This window comes from Narcine bancroftii, chromosome 6 (assembly GCF_036971445.1).
Source record: "Narcine bancroftii isolate sNarBan1 chromosome 6, sNarBan1.hap1, whole genome shotgun sequence".
Lineage (NCBI taxonomy): Eukaryota > Metazoa > Chordata > Chondrichthyes > Torpediniformes > Narcinidae > Narcine > Narcine bancroftii.
In genome coordinates this window covers 43,680,610-43,699,492 of record NC_091474.1, presented here as the reverse complement: position 1 = coordinate 43,699,492, position 18,883 = coordinate 43,680,610, and the positions used below count along the sequence as shown (strand labels likewise).

The 18,883-nt window shown below is 42.1% G+C and overlaps 1 protein-coding gene across 1 annotated transcript in view; it reads left to right on the top strand.

Moving 5' to 3' along the window:
- The window catches only part of LOC138737294 (piezo-type mechanosensitive ion channel component 2-like), a 150,460-nt gene that overhangs the window by 19,133 nt on the left and 112,444 nt on the right, over positions 1-18,883 (top strand). Inside the window, exons 13-16 of the mRNA XM_069888047.1 lie at positions 8,163-8,426; positions 11,572-11,683; positions 12,718-12,899; positions 13,576-13,724. Coding sequence (XP_069744148.1) covers positions 8,163-8,426; positions 11,572-11,683; positions 12,718-12,899; positions 13,576-13,724 — 707 coding nt within the window. The remainder of the gene's footprint in view (positions 1-8,162; positions 8,427-11,571; positions 11,684-12,717; positions 12,900-13,575; positions 13,725-18,883) is intronic.

The following is an 18,883-nucleotide window of genomic DNA, read 5'->3' as shown; positions in this document are numbered from 1 at the left end:
GTTGACTGTGCGCTTTTCTCTATGGATGCTGCCTGACCGGCTGAGATTCTCCAGCTTGTATTTATTTGCTCAAGATTCCGGTGTTTTGGTGGAGTCACGTGATGGAGTAGTGGCCGGTCAGGGAATTCCAGCCCTCTCCCGAAAAGTTAAAAAAAAACACACAAAGCACAAAGGTACAAGTTAAAATTTACAACAAAGTAAAAATAAAGGTGAGAAGAAAATGGCAGCGAAGAGAGAAAAGTTGAAAACAACGGGAAGAAAAGAGGAAGAAAGAACGTCGGACGAAGAAGGTGAAGGCCTTACCTGTCCGAAGAGGCCCGCCGCGGAGAGAGAAGCCCGCTCCCTCAGGTCAGTGGAAGTCACGGGCTCAGGACTACAAAAACGGCTCACAGAGCCGAGTAAAAGTGCGCAATCGCGCATGCAAAAAAAACACTGATGGGAGGGGGGAACAGCTGCGGAGTCGATTTCCACAGCTGAGAGAGACACCTGCAGCACAGCAGCAGGTGCAGAACACAGACAATAACGACAACAAGAAAGAAGAGGGTAAAAAGAAAACAAGGAAACAACAGATGGTCAACCCAGAGGAAGAAGAAGAAGAACAGAAAGAAATGGAAGAAGAGAAAGGCAAGACAATGGATGTATCTTTTTTTAAAGAATATATGGAATCAGTGAAAGAATGGCAATTACAAGAATTTAATGAGATAAAAAGAAGAATTAAGAATGCAGAAGAAAAAATGAATAAAATAGAAATGGTCATGTCAGAGATAGGAAAAAGAGTGGAAAATATGGAAGAAAGAAATAATTGTAGAAATGGAAGTAGAGGACTTAAAAGAGAAATTAGAAGAATCTAATAAAAAAGTTAGAGGCACATGAGCTGTTAGCTCAGAAGATAGATATAATAGAAAACTATAATAGAAGAAATAATATAAAGATAGTGGGCCTTAAGGAAGATGAAGAAGGCAAGAATATGAGAGAATTTATAAAAGATTGGATCCCCAGGGTCCTAGGAAGACCAGAATTACAGGAAGAAATGGAAATAGAGAGGGCACATAGAACGTTAGCCCCGAAACCACAACCGCAGCAAAAATCAAGATCCATTTTAGTAAAATTCTTAAGATATACAACAAGAGAAAATATATTGGAGAAAGCAATGAAGAAAGTAAGAGAAGACAAAAAGCCACTGGAATAGAAAGGTCAAAAAATTTTTTTCTATCCAGACATAAGTTTTGAACTCCTGAAGAAGAGGAAGGAGTTCAATATAGCAAAAACGATCTTATGGAAAAAAGGATATAAATTTATGTTAAAGTACCCAGCGGTACTTAAAATAGTTATTCCAGGACAACAAAACAGACTATTCTCGGATCCAGAGGAAGCAAGAAAATTTGCAGAACAACTACAAAACAAGCAGAGAGATGAAGACATGTAATGAGAGTAAAAATGACCACGAACGATATGCATGTGTGTTTAGGGGTATATGTGTGTATATATACATATATAGTGTGTATACACGAATGTATCCGTATTTAGAGGAAAATATATCGAGTATAGACAAGAAATAATAAGGGAGGGAAAGGGAATAGAGGAAATAAGGAGGGAATTAAAAGAGTGACCTTTGTTACATATGAAAATTGAAATCTTTTCCGGGGGGGGCTGGGTGGGGAGGAGTTACGGTCACTGCAAAATCAGTTGACGTTTGCGAGTGAATTCGCAAATCCAAATGGAGAGGGGAGATGTGGTTGCCCGACAAGGGATATAGGGCAACTCAGGAGGGGGAGGGGAGAATGGGGTTAAAGAAGTTTTAAATAGGAGAATAAGGAAAATGTTTGATGTTTTAGAAATGTTGTCTTATAAAGTGTTCAAAACAAGAAAGCAGAAATGGATAAGAAGGAAAGGTGATGATGAGGAAACGGAAAGGGAAGATAAACAAAGTATGAAATGGCTACGCTGAACTATATGACTTTAAATATTAACGGAATACATAACCAAATCAAAAGGAAGAAACTGCTAAATTTACTGAAAAAAGAAAAGATTGATATAGCATTTGTGCAAGAAACACGTTTAACTGAATTGGAGCGCAAGAAATTAAAGAGAGATTGTGTAGGACATGTAACAGCAGCGTCGTATAATTCAAAAGCAAGAGGAGTAGCTATATTAATTAGTAAAAATGTGCCAATTAAAATAGAAGAGGAAATAATAGATCCAGCAGGGAGATATGTAATGATAAAATGTCAGATATATTCGGAGTTTTGGAATCTACTCAATGTATATTCACCTAACGAAGAAGATCAAAAGTTTATGCAAGATATTTTTTTGAAGATAGCAGATACGCAAGGGAACATACTAATAGGAGGGGATTTCAACCTGAATTTGGATTCAAATATGGACAAAACTGGGAAAAAAATTAACAAAAAGAACAAAGTAACCCAATTTATAATTAAATCGATGGAAGAAATGCAACTTTTGGATATATGGAGGAAACAACACCCAAATGAAAAGGAATATTCATATTATTCGGGTAGACATAAAACATACTCAAGAATAGACCTATTTTTGTTATCAGCTCGTATGCAAGATAGAGTAAGAAAAACAGAATATAAAGCTAGAATATTATCGGACCATTAACCCTTGATATTGACAATAGAGTTAGAGGACATCCCTCCAAGAATGTATAGATGGAGATTAAACTCCATGCTACTTAAAAGGCAGGATTTTAGAGAATTAATTGAAGGACAAATTAAAATGTATTTTGAAATAAATACAGAATCAGTGAAAGATAAGTTTATACTATGGGATGCAATGAAAGCATTCATTAGAGGGCAAATAATAAGTTATGTAACCAAGATGAAGAAGGACTATAATAAGGAAACAGAGCAGTTGGAAAGGGAAATAGTAAATATAGAAAAAGAATTAGCAATGAAGGAAAATACAACTAAAAGAAGAGAATTGGCAGATAAAAAAAATAAAATATGAAACACTACAAACATATAAGGTGGAGAAGAACATAATGAAGACAAAACAGAAATATTATGAACTAGGGGAAAAAACGCACAAAATTTTAGCATGGCAGCTTAAGACAGAACAAGCTAAGAAAATGGTATTGGCATCAAGGAAAAAAGACAAACAAATCACATATAATCCAATGAAGATCAAGGAAAACTTTAGAGAATTCTATGAACAATTATACCAAACTGAAAACAAAGGGAAAGAAGGCAAAATAGATAAATTTTTAACTAAAATTGAACTAACAAAATTACAAATAGAGGAACAAAATAAATTAATAGAACCATTTGAAATAGTAGAAATACAAGAGATAATAAAAAAATTACCAAATAATAAAACACCAAGAGAGGATGGATTCACAATAGAATTCTATAAAACATTTAAAGATTTATTAATTCCTCTCCTCTGGAAGTAATCAACCAGATTGATAAAACACAAAGCTTACCAGATTCATGTCTTCTTTGGCTTGGCTTCGCGGACGAAGATTTATGGAGGGGGTAAAAAGTCCACGTCAGCTGCAGGCTCGTTTGTGGCTGACAAGTCCGATGCGGGACAGGCAGACACGGTTGCAGGGGAAAATTGGTTGGTTGGTGTTGGGTGTTGGGTTTTTCCTCCTTTGCCTTTTGTCAGTGAGGTGGGCTCTGCGGTCTTCTTCAAAGGGGGTTGCTGCCCGCCAAACTGTGAGGCGCCAAGATGCACGGTTTGAGGCGTTATCAGCCCACTGGCGGTGGTCAATGTGGCAGGCACCAAGAGATTTCTTTAGGCAGTCCTTGTACCTTTTCTTTGGTGCACCTCTGTCACGGTGGCCAGTGGAGAGCTCGCCATATAACACGATCTTGGGAAGGCGATGGTCCTCCATTCTGGAGACGTGACCCATCCAGCGCAGCTGGATCTTCAGCAGCGTGGACTCGATGCTGTCGACCTCTGCCATCTCGAGTACTTCGACGTTAGGGATGAAAGCGTACCAATGAATGTTGAGGATGGAGCGGAGACAACGCTGGTGGAAGCGTTCTAGGAGCCGTAGGTGGTGCCGGTAGAGGACCCATGATTCGGAGCCGAACAGGAGTGTGGGTATGACAACGGCTCTGTATACGCTTATCTTTGTGAGGTTTTTCAGTTGGTTGTTTTTCCAGACTCTTTTGTGTAGTCTTCCAAAGGCGCTATTTGCCTTGGCGAGTCTGTTGTCTATCTCATAGTCGATCCTTGCATCTGATGAAATGGTGCAGCCGAGATAGGTAAACTGGTTGACCGTTTTGAGTTTTGTGTGCCCGATGGAGATGTGGGGGGGCTGGTAGTCATGGTGGGGAGCTGGCTGATGGAGGACCTCAGTTTTCTTCAGGCTGACTTCCAGGCCAAACATTTTGGCAGTTTCCGCAAAGCAGGACGTCAAGCGCTGAAGAGCTGGCTCTGAATGGGCAACTAAAGCGGCATCGTCTGCAAAGAGTAGTTCACGGACAAGTTTCTCTTGTGTCTTGGTGGTGCCAACCGTTCAGTCCAAGATTCCGCCCTGCTCCAGCTCCCTCAACAGCCCCTAAGGCTTGAGCTGGATGAGGTTCTCACCCTGGATGAGACATATAAGGCAATCGAACAACTGAAAAGTGGCAAAGCAGCAGGTATGGATGGAATCCCCCCAGAGGTCTGGAAGGCTGGCGGCAAAACTCTGCATGCCAAACTGCATGAGTTTTTCAAGCTTTGTTGGGACCAAGGAAAACTGCCTCAGGATCTTCGTGATGCCACCATCATCACCCTGTACAAAAACAAAGGCGAGAAATCAGACTGCTCAAACTACAGGGGAATCACGTTGCTCTCCATTGCAGGCAAAATCTTCGCTAGGATTCTACTAAATAGAATAATACCTAGTGTCGCCGAGAATATTCTCCCAGAATCACAGTGCGGCTTTCGCGCAAACAGAGGAACTACTGACATGGTCTTTGCCCTCAGACAGCTCCAAGAAAAGTGCAGAGAACAAAACAAAGGACTCTACATCACCTTTGTTGACCTCACCAAAGCCTTCGACACCGTGAGCAGGAAAGGGCTTTGGCAAATACTAGAGCGCATCGGATGTCCCCCAAAGTTCCTCAACATGATTATCCAACTGCACGAAAACCAACAAGGTCGGGTCAGATACAACAATGAGCTCTCTGAACCCTTCTCCATTAACAATGGCGTGAAGCAAGGCTGTGTTCTCGCACCAACCCTCTTTTCAATCTTCTTCAGCATGATGCTGAACCAAGCCATGAAAGACCCCAACAACGAAGACGCTGTTTACATCCGGTACCGCACGGATGGCAGTCTCTTCAATCTGAGGCGCCTGCAAGCTCACACCAAGACACCAGATTCATGTAAAACAGCAATAATTACAGTAATACTGAAGCAAGGGAAAGATCCGCTCGCACCAGCGTCATATAGACCAACATCATTACTTAACACAGATTATAAGATAATAGCTAAGCTATTAGCAAACAGATTAGCAGAGTATGTACCTAAAATGGTAAATCTAGACCAAACTGGATTTATTAAAAAAAAATACGCACAACAGACAATATTTGTAAATTTATTAACTTAATTCATGCAGTAGAAGGGAGTAAAGCGCCAACAGTAGCAGTTGCTTTAGACGCAGAGAAGGCCTTTGACAGAGTAGAATGGAATTATTTATTCAAAGTATTGCAAAAATTCAGTTTACCAGAGAAGTATATTAATTGGATTAAAGCATTATATAAGGGGCCATTGGCGAAAGTGACAGTAAATGGATATATATCAAAGCAATTTAACTTAAGCAGGTCAACACGGCAGGGATGCCCACTATCGCCCTTATTGTTCGCGTTAGCTATAGAACCACTAGCAGAATTGATAAGAACAGAAAATAATATAAAAGGGATAAAAATAAAAGACAAGGAATATAAAATCAGTTTATTTGCGGATGATGTTATAGTATACATAACAGAACCAGAACTATCAATAAAAGAATTATATAAGAAATTGAAGGAATATGGAGAAGTGTCGGGTTACAAGATTAACGTAAATAAAAGTGAAGCAATGCCAATGAATGATTTCTCAAAATTTAAGAAAGAATCACCATTCAGATGGCAAATGCAAGCAATAAGATACCTAGGTATACAAATAAATAAAAATCTCGGCCAACTATATAAACTCAATTATCCACTAATGAAAAAATTACAGGACGATTTAGAGCATTGGAAAGATTTACCATTAACACTAATAGGAAGGATAAACTGTATTAAAATGAACATTTTCCCAAGGATATTATACCTATTTCAGGCATTGCCAATACACTTGACAGAGAAATTCTTCAAGGAGTTAAAAATAATAAGGAAATTTTTATGGAAAGGGGGGAATCCAAGGATAGCACTAGATAAATTAACAGAATGGTATAAACAAGGAGGCTTACAACTGCCAAACTTTAAAAATTATTATAGAGCTGCACAATTAAGATACCTATCAGATTTTTATCAAACAAGGGAAAAGCCAGATTGGACTAGATTAGAACTAGATAAAATAGGGGAAAAGATACCTGAACACATATATAAATGGGATGAAAAATTCATACAATGTAGGAGTTCTCCAGTATTACATCATCTACTCAATATTTGGAAAAAGATTCATGTAGAAAGGAATAAAACAAATTACCAATTACCAAAACTAATATTGACACAAAATAAGTTACTCCCTTTTATAATAGATAACCTTTCCTTTAGAGAATGGGAGAAAAAAGGGATCAAAAGAATAGAAAATTGTTTTTCAGGAAATAGATTATTATCCTTTGAACAAATGAAAGATAAATATAATATAACTCAAGATACAGTGCTGGCATATTACCAATTGAGATCCTACTTGTAGGACAAATTAGGAAGCAGTCTGAGGTTACCAGAGGGAAGTAACTTTGAATATGTGATTACAGATACAATGATAATCAAAAGATTTATAACAAATATGTATATTAAACTGCAAGAAAAGGAGAATGAGGAAACAAATGGTAAAACTAAACAAAAATGGGAACAAGATTTAAATATAAAGATAAAAAAGGAAACATGGGAGAAGTTATGTTCTGGAACAATGAGAAATACAATAAATACGAGGTTACGTATGATACAATATAACTGGATACACAGGCTATACATTACACCTCAAAAGTTAAATAAATGGGACCCAACAGTATCTGACAGATGTTTTCGATGTGTTTATAAAAAAAAAAGAAATGGGAACAACAATTCATGCAATCTGGACATGTGAGAAAGTAGAAAAATTTTGGGAAGATCTAAACCAGATATTAAATAAAATTACAGAAAACAATATACCAAAAAATCCAGGGATCTTCCTCCTAAGTAACATAAAAAACAAAGAATTTGGAATTGATTTGGATGGTGCACAAAAAAGATTTGTTAAGATAGCTCTAGCCGTAGCAAAAAAATGTATTATGTCAACCTGGAAATTGGAAGATAATTTGAAAATACAACAATGGTATATAGAAATGAATAAATGTATTCCATTAGAAAAAATAACATATAGTTTAAGAAATAATATTGAAATATTTGAACAAATATGGGAGCCTTACATGAAACACAATAGAGAAAACCTACTGGGGACATTCACTACCTAAATTAACGAAAGGAGATGGAAATGAAAAGAATTGACTCAGTGGAATTTCCTGTTTATTTTTATTGAATGACAACATTGTTTGACTGGTTTAATGTATCTTAGATTTTGTACTTTAAATGAATGGGGGGGAGGTAGGGTGGGTGGGATGGGGGGACGGGGGGAGAAAATGACACTGTATATATTTGAAAAGGAAAATGTATGTATCGTGGTCAATGTGGTTTATGGTGTGAAAAATTTTTTAAAAAATTTTAAAAAAGATTCCTGTGTTTTTGGTTTTATGTTTCTTTTATTGCTTTGGTCTGATACACAACAGGTCATGCAGCAAGGAAGTAAGGGGTAACCAATGTTTTGGGCCTTCATCAGGAATCCTCTTACCTAAGGAAAGGCTTAGGCCTGAAACAATGACTTCCTTTAACCAATCGAGTCCCTTTTGTGTTTTGCACCACACATCAGCATCTACTGTCTTTCTTATTTAACTGTATTGTGTGGGCATGTTTGAGTTAAATATGGCTGCCCTCTTCCTTGATGCTTCTCCTTGTCCACAGGTCTGGAGTGTCACTTACAACAGCTGGCTGACCTTTGCCCTGCTGATCTGGTCTTGTGTTATTTGGATGGTCCGGGGTCGCCAGCGATGGTCAAAGATTACCTCCCCTGCCCTGGTGATCTACGGGAATTTGCTGGTGAGCCATCAGTTCTTCGTGGGCCTGCAGCTCACTACAGACGAGGTCTTCCCAGGAGCGTCTGACGCTGTCCTCGTTGACTTTGACCTGAAGCACTCGAACACGCCATGTGTGCACCTGGCTGCCAAGGTTCGTGAGGGCTGGGGAAAAATGGAGAGGAACCAAACAGCAGCAGGGAGCCAAAATGGCTATGCAAGACAGAGGTTCCAAAATTGGAGGAATAGGTCAGGGGCACAGAGGGCTTGATCAAATATCTTGGGAAGCTTTGAGAAAGTGGGATGGAGGAACGTGAAAAATGACATGCACAAAGGATTGGAATTGGAGAGTTAATGAAAAGGGGGAGGATACGGGGAGGGGGGATAGTGGCGGATGTTGGAATGGGATTGCTCTGTGAGCCAGCAATTACTCAACAGGTCGACACGGCCTTCCTCTAGACAAGAAGGAAACGTCGTCGATAAGAACGTAAGCAATGGGGAACCCCATGAATTTTTATTATAAATGCAACAGGCAAAAGTGCTGGCGAACCTCAGCAGGTCATGCAGCATCCACAGGATGGCTATCCTTTGCTATATTTTGGGCCTGGGCCCTTTGACACCTACTCTCTGCCCCCTCCCCCATCGCTTCTCAGCTTTTTGCTCTTCTTCCCTCCCACCCATAACCACCTCTATTAGTTAGTACCCTTCCTCGCTCATCCCATCTCCCCCTCCCCCCTCCATCATTTTTATTTGGGCTCCTGTCTGTTTTGGCGTATTCCTGACAAAGCACACAGGCCTGAAATATTGGTTACCCTTCCTATGGATCCTGCGTGGCCTCCCGAGTTTCTCCACTCGATTCTGGAACCTGCAGACTTTCCTGTCTAATCCTTTTATTCTAAGTAATTTGCAGGTTTTCAGCCACGTGAAGTTCACACCAGAGGTGATGCCTTTTCCCCTGCCTCCACTTGTCAAAGCTCACCTCATGACCTCCAGTTCACAGCCCCTACAGCATGCACGGAGATCAATGGTGAAGCAGGCCAAGAGCTCTCTTGTGACTTGAGACATAATGCAGCTTCCCCAAGAGAAACCAATGATTATTCTTAGAATATCCCTCCAACCGGTCCGACGTGGTTCACCGGGGAGGTTGAAATCAGTCCAAGGAACCTTCAACTTGGTGGATTTTGTTGAAGACCTTCAACTTTTTTTACAGAATCAAAATGTGCAAGGAGGCATCTGATGGGGTAGGAGTGATCAGTTACTTTCATTGTGGGGAGAGAGCAATCCCTTAGCCAAAAGCTGGGTGTGATCATTTTGGTGGGTTAAGGAGCAATTGTGGGTAATGCAGACTTCCAAAACTGATCACGGTGGGGATCAAACTGCTCCCAAATGATTTAGACCCGAAAACGTGTGCTGAGGTGGCCCTGCACATTCCCGGATGAGTCCCTGCTGAGGACTCTTTGAACCGCTCAGGAAGGACTGACAGACTGCACAGGATCCACAGCGAGGCAGCCAAGTATATAATGTCTCTCAGGGGAAATGTGGGGGCAGGGTGATCACCCCTTCCACCCCCTCCCTCCCTGCCATTGGCCCAGTGGGAAGTGGCACCGGGTGACAGCCTGCGATCAGAATGATGGAGCATGGAGAAATGGTTGAGCAGTGTTTGAATTCAAGTCCGGCAGAGAGTTTGATGGAGGCTTGAACCCTTGAATGGGCCTCGTTGGGGATTCCAGCACATTCTGCTCCTTGTTGCTTTGTGATGAGTTGCAGCTCTGAGCTCCCACTTATGTTGGTATTGACAGATGCTGTGGCGAATGGTGCCGTTGTTGGGTGTGAGCCGGGCGCTCCACTATCACTGACGGAGGGAGGTGCTCAGGCTCATCTCATGAGTTCATCTGGAAACGTTCACTAAGAGACACATGATAGGCTGCAGTCACTGTGATTGGAGGAACTCAGCCAGTCTGTTCAGCATCTATAGGAGACGTTTTGGGCCTGAGCCCTTCAAGGAAAATCAGGATCTATCAGAAAGAATTCAAACAATGGGGGAGGAATCCAGGCCAACAAAAGGTGATAAGGCACTAGGTAGAATTGATCATGTCTGTGTGAAAGGAAATCGGGAATAAAGAGACAATAGGAGAAGGGGATGTGGGGGGGAAAGGTTAACTAAAGCCAGAGAAGTCGATATTAATGGCATTCTGTTGGAGGGTTCCCAGTCGGAAGATGAAGTGTTGTTCCTCCATTTTACAGATGGTCTCAGTTTGGTGGTACATGAGACCATAGACAGACATGTTGGCAAGCGAATGGGATGGAGAATTGGAATGGGTGGCCACTGGGAGCTCCATGTTATTGCGGCGGACAGAACTGAGGTGCTCAACAAAGCGATCTCCCAGTCTTCGTCCTGTCTCTCTGATGAAAAGGAGACAACAACAGGAGAACCAGATGCAGTAGACGACCCTTGCCGATTCACAAGTAAATCATTGCTTCACTTAGAAGGATTGTTTGGGGCCCCGAATGATGGTGAGGGAGGAAGTGTGGGTGTAAGTGGAGCATCTCCTGCAGTCACAGGGGTAGGTTGGTGTGGAAGGAGGAGTAGATTGGAGAAAGGTCTAGAGATGGACCTTGTGACCTTGTGAATTTCCCAGATTAAGTCACTTTTATGTGCAACTTGATTGTGCTGATGAAACCAGTGTATTGGTTACTGCTTTCAATCTCACAAGCACCAAGGAACCATGATAAAGCTTCTTTTGCGTGCTATCCAGACACTTAAGTACGCAAGTCGTGCAATAGCAAAACAGAAGTGCAGGTGTGGTGAGTCTGAGTGCAGGGTGCTGTGTGCCAGATGTACACTGATGGTGTCCAGAGACTTCTGAAGGAAGTGAGGAGAGCTAAAACAATGGCCAACCTCTGAATCAAGGATAAAGAAGACTGAACCCAGTAATGAAGAGTGTGGTCAGGCCCATCAATTCACTATCAAGTGAGGATTGGTTGGTGGGAACTGGAACCTTGTAAACACATCCAAAATTGTACCAACCATTCTGCATCTTTCCAGATCCTCATATGACCAGCAAGTTTCCCTTTGTTTTGGGATGGGTTCAGCTCATGAGAGAATTATCCTCTTTGTTTAAATCATAACTCTTCTGAATCTGATCCCTGCTTGACTTTTTTTGAAAAGTTTTCAGACCCTTTTATAGGTTCAAAGTCAACTCGATGCGTTTGAAACAAATGGGATGGAATGAAGTTTGATTGCTCTCACGGTGCCTATGGGTTTTAGTGGTGCGTTTTGTGTGATTTCTCTGTTTCAGATCTTCTACTCTCTCACCTTCTGGCTCTTGCTGCGTCAGCACTTGACTGAGAAAAGGGAAATGAGCCAGCGGGCCCAAGGGTCACTCGGTGAGGTCAGAGTTCAGGGAGCAGGTAAGACAGATCCTTCACCAATGTAGCCAGTGATGACTCCTTTCTGTGCCTCCATTATCCTCTTTCCAGTGTGAATTGGATGCATTTATAGATGGGATTTGTACAATACAGACAGCAAGTCAATTATTTGTTATCTGTGTAGTAGCGATCGCTGCAAGTTCCAACTCGTGATGGAAACATGGTCAGCATGGACAAGTTGGGCCGATGAGCCTGTTTCTTTGCTGTGGAAGTCTCTGATTACTAATTTTACGTGAATCACATGGTTAGTCAGCGGAGGAGACCTTTTTTAAACATACAGCAAGGGTAACAGGCCTTATTGGCCCATGAGCCTGTGCCGCCCAATTACACCCAATTAACCTCCAACCCCCGGTACGTTTTGAGTGATGGGAGGAGACGGGGACCCCCTTCACCACCCCCCCCCCCAACCTGCAGGGTAAATCCCTGCAGACGTGGGGAGTGTGTACAAACTCCTTACAGACAGCGCAGGATTCAAGCCCGGGTCCTGATTGCCGGTGCTGTAACATCGTTGCGCTTAACCGCCATGCCAACCGTGCTGCCCCTAATTCACTCTGTCTTCTCCAACTCTGGAAGAAGCTAGGCAATAGAACCAGAGCCCTGGTTACACCATCACCCTGTATTTCCTTTACAAATGGTTCTCCAAATGTCTGTGAAGGGTTATGTCAATCTGCTTCCATCACTTGTGATGAGAATGGAGTGAAGATCCAGTGACTCAACAGTGTTAACGAATTGCCCTCCTCTCCTTTCACCGATTACCTCAAACACCTGTTTGACAATTACCAGTGAAATGGTTCTTCCTCCCAAAATTACTCATGATTTACAGCCTCTTCATTACGTTCATGCAATGCCTTCTCTGTTCTGAGGAATCCGCACTGACTGAATGGGGGAGCAAGCAAGAGAGTATTTGTCCTCTCGTGGGAGAGACTGCCAGGTTTCTCCCTGTAGTGTATGTGTGAAAACTTCAGTCTTGATGTGAATCAAAGGAGTGAAAGATGCTTTCTTTTGTTTGTCTGCAGAAGGTGCTCAGAAGGATGGGTCTCTACTCATGATGATTGGCTGTCTGGTCAAAGGCTTATTGATAAAATACTGGATCTATTTCTGCGCAGCCATGTTCTTCATTGTTAGCTTCAATGGGCGAGTTGTGGTCTACAAAATTCTCTACATCAAACTGTTTCTTTTCTGTGTGGCTCTGTATCAGGTCGGTATATACTTAGCATTTCTACCTCTCACACAAAGGCCAAGTGCCAACTTATGCTGACCACAATGTTGTTCAGGTCAGATTTGCTTAACTGCTCCCTGCCGACGGGACCTGGCACTGGCACCACTCCTGGAACAGTCATTACAGCTACTGAGCCCAGGGATCAGATTGGATTCAGCCCAGTTACTTCACCTAGTCGGATCAGATGTGTAGATCAACTCCAGTCCAATTAATGTGCCTGATAAAACATTAGGAGTTCAATGAGGCCATTCTTCCCATCAAGTCTGCTCTGCTTTTCAAATCAGACCGATGCACTTATGCTTCCAACCCATTTTCCTGTCTTCTCCCCATAACTTTTGACGCCCTTACAAGTCACGAATCTACCAGCCTCTGCTTTAATTCTCCCCAATGTCTTGGCCTCCACAGTCATGAAATGCCACAGATTCATGCCCTCTGATACAAATGAACCAATCCCAACACTGTAACTAGTGGATCAGTAGAAATCCGTCACACAGGACACCTGGGGACGAATGACTGAGTCTCTATGAGAGGGAAGTGGGTACAATGGGTAATGGAAGGCTTTGGGGATAGAAATGTTGATTTGGATGGGGAGGGAGGTGAGGAGTAAATAAGCCACTCAGCTCACCCACTGTAATTTGTTCCCTCTTGCATCCAGATACATTATGAACGGTGGCGGCAGATTCTGAGATACTTCTGGATTACTGTTGTTTCTTACTCAATGATGGTGCTCATTGCTATCTACACGTATCAGTTTAGGATAATCTCTTGGCTCTTTCAGCGGATCCTGGGCATGTCCGAGGACAGGTAGAGCACCCATCTCCCCATTTCTTACCTGCATGGTTTCCATTGAAGCGATTTCTCTTCAGCATTTTTCCTCTCCCGTGGTTAAAGGGTGAGGGTTCCAAGTTTTCTTGTTGCAACCCTGGATTCAAAATTGGCTTGGCCACAAAGACAGAAGGCAGTGTTGGAAAGTGGTGGGGGGGGGGGGGGTGATTCCAATCAGAGGTCTGTGTCCAGCTATATTCAACAAGGATCTGTGTTGTTTGTGAAGCATAAAAATGATGTGCATGAAAATGTGGTTGGGCTGATTAGGGGAAGGGTTAATGAGTTTGCAGATGTCATTAAAAATTGGTGGAGTTGTAATAGAGAGGAAGATTATCAAAGGATTTGACAGGAGAGAGACCAGTTGGAAATCTGGGCAGAGCAACGGAGTTTAATCAAATGTCAGAAGAAAGTACATAGTAAATGTTTGTTTTTATTTATATTTTACATAAACATTTGATGAGAGGTGACTTAAATGAGATGTACAAGATTATGAGGGGCTTAGATAGGGTGGACAGACAGTACATTTTTTCCCTGGGGCAACAATAGCAGATGACAGAGGACATTTATTGAAGGTATGAGGAGGAACGTTTAGGAGAGATGTCAGAGGTAAGTTTTGTTTTTACACCAAGCGCGGAGGGTGTCTGGAATGTATTGCCAGGGGTGGTGGTGGTAGAGGCTAGTACAATAGGGGCATTTAAATAAAAGTCATGGATGGGCATGTGGATGGAAGGGAGTTTAAGAAACATTGGATTGTTGTGGAGTAGGTTTAAGTCCTTCTGCAGCTTTCCTGTTTCCTCTGCACTCTCTGTTCTTCCGCCTCGCTTTGTATCCTCTGCAAACCTGGCCACAAAGCTGTTCATTCCATGATCCAAATGTGCAACGTTACAAGAAGCAGGCCTCAACACCACTAGCAACCGGCAGTCAATCCAAGTATGATCCTCTGCTTCCTGCTAATCAGCCAATGTTCTACCTATACTAGTATGTTTCCTGTTATACCACAGGCTCTTACCCTGTTAAGTAGCCTCATCTGTGACACCTTGTCTGAAAATCCAAATACTCCCTTGTCCAGCCTACTTGTCACTTCCTTAAAGAATTCCAATTGGTTTGTCAAACAAGATTTTCCCTTGAGGAAACCACGCTGCCTTTGGCCTATCCTGCCGTGTGCTGTAACCTCAACCTTTACAATTGACTCCAACATTTCCCCACCACTGAGGTCAGGCTGACAGGTCCATAATTTCCTTTCTGCTGCCTCACTCCCTTGAATAGTGGGGTGACATTTGAGATTTTCCAGGCCTACAGGACCATGCTAGAATCTATTGATTCCTGAAAGATTGTGACCAATGCATCCACAATCTCTACTGCAACCTCTTCGAGGAACTGAGGAGGCAATCCATCTTGTCTGGGAGACTTGTCCACCCTTTGCCCATTCAGCTATTTCCCTTGAAATAGTAACTGCACTCGCTTCCCTTCCCTGATGCCCTTCGATATCTGGCACACTGCTAATGTCTACCACAGTGAAGACTGATCCAAAATATTCATTTAGTTCCTCTGCCATCTTCTTGACTCCCATTATTATCTCTCCAGGGTTATTTTCCAGTGTACCTATATCTACTCTTATCTTTCTTTTATTCTTTATATACTTGAAGAAACTTTATCTATCCTCTTTGATATTATTTGCTAGCTTACTTTCATACTTCATCTTTTCCCTCTTTGAGTTTTTAGTTACCTTTTAAGTTTTTAGAAACTTTCAAGTCCTCTCTCTTCCCACTCATTTTTGCTTCCTTGTATGCCTTCTCTTTCGCTTTCACGTTGGCTTTGACTTCCCTGATCAGCTATAGTTGTGACATTTTTCCATTAGAATATTCCCTTTTTTTTGGTCTGTATTTATCCTGCACTTTCCCCATTTCTTGCAGAAACTCCATCCATTGCTCTTCTGCTGTCTTCCCTACCAGTGGCCCTTTCCAATCTACTTTGGCCAGTTCCTCTTTCATGTTACTGTAATTCCCTTTACTGAAACAGTGACATATCTGACATTGTTTTCTCCTTATGAAATCTCAAAATGAATTCAATCATATTATGATCCCTGCCCCCTACTGGTTCCTTTACCCTATGCTGTCTAATCACCTCAGGTGCAATGTCCAATCCAGTACAGCCGATCCCCTCATCTCTAAAAATGCCATCTCAAAGGCTTTATACCAAACCCCTATCTTGACAGTCCCCACCTGATTTTCCCATCTACTTGCAATTGAAAATCCCCATGACTACCATACATTGCCCTTCTGATGCACCTTTTCTGCCTGCCATTACAATTTGTTGTCCACGTCACATACTGGCCCGAATACGCCTAAGATTTTCTGATCTTGGAAAGTAAGCAGGCTCAGAACTGGTCAGTACTTGAAGAGGAGCCCACCTGGGAACACCAGGTGCTGTAGGTTTCTCTAGGGGCGCTGGACAAAGTGGCGACTCTCTGTCTGTCTTATGGTAGTGTAATGGATTATAAATATTTGGGAGAATTTTGGTAAGATTTAGAGTAAGGATACATACATACACACAGTTTAAAACAGATCTTATTTGAAAGACTGAAGAATTCATATTTAGTAACATTGAAGGATCACTGGAGAATGTGATGCACATTTCACAAGTAGGTGCTAATTGAAATGACATCATGAATTGAAAGACCATTGTTTGTAGGCGACAAACTAGCTGTTAAAAAGTACTTACAGTGTGCTCACAGAAAGGTCACACCTGGGTTTTGTTTATCTAAGACAACATCTTGTCTAAGGAGAAGAACTCCTGTTGTTTGTTGAAGAAGGTGGGGGTTTTGCAAGTGAGAGAGTCACATGGGCTTTCTGGCAGTTGGAGAGAGAGAGACAAGTTGACAAGCTCTCTCAGCTAGTGTGTGTGAGACACTGAAAAGCAGCTGAACAGAACAAGCCAGGAAGAGCTGGATGAAACTGATTAAAAGCTCCAGAGCAGAGGATGGCTGGAAGTCCTATCAGTCTGATGTTTCTCTTGGAATAAGAGGAACAGAAAGGAGCTCTGTGGTGGCCTGAAGGAGGTTGCCATCTGGAAAACCCTAATGGGGCAAGTTTCATCAGCGAGACCCTGAGGTGACTAATGGTGGTACCTCAGTTGTGGAAATCCTGAAACAACAAATCTCTCTCTACAAACCCTACAAGAACCTTCCTGAGCAGTAAACATTTACCTTTCGAGCACCAAAGCCTGGTGAACTTTATACATGTTAAATTCTGTGCACAGTATAAGAATTGCCTGCATACAGAGAACTTTGAAGAAGGAGAAGTGAGATTGAACTGTGAACCAAAGAACTTTTCTTAAGTTTACACACACATTACATACATGTGCACTTAGAATTAGAATGGGGCTAATTTGGGTTAGTTAAGTATAGAGATAAGTTAAAGTTTGATTCTGTTTTCATGTTTAAAGTTGATGAAAAACAACTTTTGTTTTACAAACTAGTCTTGGTGAATGTCTATTGCTGCTGGGTTTTGGGGTTCTTTGGGCTCATAACAGTAGGCAAAATTTAAAGAATTTCATATATGTTACATTTTAAATGTAGTATTACATGACAATAATGAAACCTTATTGGCTACTGTCTGGAGGTCTATATATAACAGCTAACTGTGTCTTTTTGCCATTTCTTATCTCAACCCTCAATGATTCTATATTTCTGATCCTGTGTCCCCATTCCTAATGATTTAATATTATTCCTTCCCAACAGAGCCATGCTACCCCTTCTGCTTGCCGCCCTATCCTTTTGATAAACTGTGTATCCTTGGATATTCATATTCCCAAGAATATCTCTTGTTTAGTTACAACTCTGTGATGGCCACAATATCATATCCTGGTTGGAGGTAATCCGCAACAAGGAGAGGCTGGATAAACTCAGATCGTTTTCTCTGAAGTGTTTGAGGCTGAGGGGCAACTTGATGGAAGAATATAAAATGATTAGAAGCAAAGATAGGGTGGACAGCTGATATCTCCAGGTGGAAATGTCAAAAACTAGTGGGCACAGCTGTAAAGTGAGAGGGAGAGCTTAAAGAAGATTCAGGAGCCAGGTTTCTTACACAAGGTAATATATTTAGAATGTAACGTACTTGAAATTCTTTAACTTTTGTGTACCATAAGGCAGACACTTTGTCCAGTACCCCCCTCATAGAAATCTCCAGCAGCCAGTGTTTCTAGGCGGTCTCCCTTCCAAATACTGACCAGCCTTGAGCCTGCTTAGCTTCCGAGATCAGACGATCTCGGGTGTATTCAGGCCAGTAGGTGCTGTCTCAGCACTGCCGGGGGAATTGAAGTCCATAGGATTCAGCCTCTTCAGACAGGGATGTAAACAAGCAGGGAGTGGAAGAGATACCAACCACGAACAGGCAATGGGATTAAATTGGCATTATGGATGGTGAGGTACTGTTCTATGTTCTCGACATGCCAACTTTCTTGTGAGTGGCCTCAGCCAGAGCACTGCTGCCTACATTGGAAGTCCATCCATCCCCGGTGTCCTCTCAGTTTCCTCTAACTCTCATACTTTCGTCAAATCCTTCCCTATATCTGTCAGCTCCTCCATCATGTAACCTGAATGTCTCCGAGTTAATTCAGAGATGCAGTGCAGCAACAGGCCCTTCCGGCCTATGAACCAGCTTCACCCAATTACACCTCTGTGGCCCAATCAACCTTCTAGCCCTGTAGATTTCTCCAATCTATCATCCACTCTGGGGTTCAGCTGCCATGACCCTTTCCCCAAAGCCTTTTACTTCTCTCTGCCCTCTGAATCAAAAATCTTTGTCCAACTCTTTGGTCACTTGCTAATTCTTCCTTGCGTGATAGCTCAGTGCCTTGTGATGTTTTACTAGATGCTCGAAAGGCCGACATGGCCTGTTTCCACTCCGTAAATGGTTATATGGTTATATGGAAAGCTGCTTTATAAATGTATCTACATTATTGCTGAGGAACGTTCACACCCCAGCAGACGCAACATAAAATGCATGTCTCCAGTGGCAGCCTCATGAGTGCCCTGGCTGGAGTTGCCCTGGTGGGGTGTGATAGGGTGGATAGCCTTGCCAGGGCCCCCTTTGGTTTCCCTGAGCAGACAGGTAATTGCTGGAGGAACTTTGCAGATC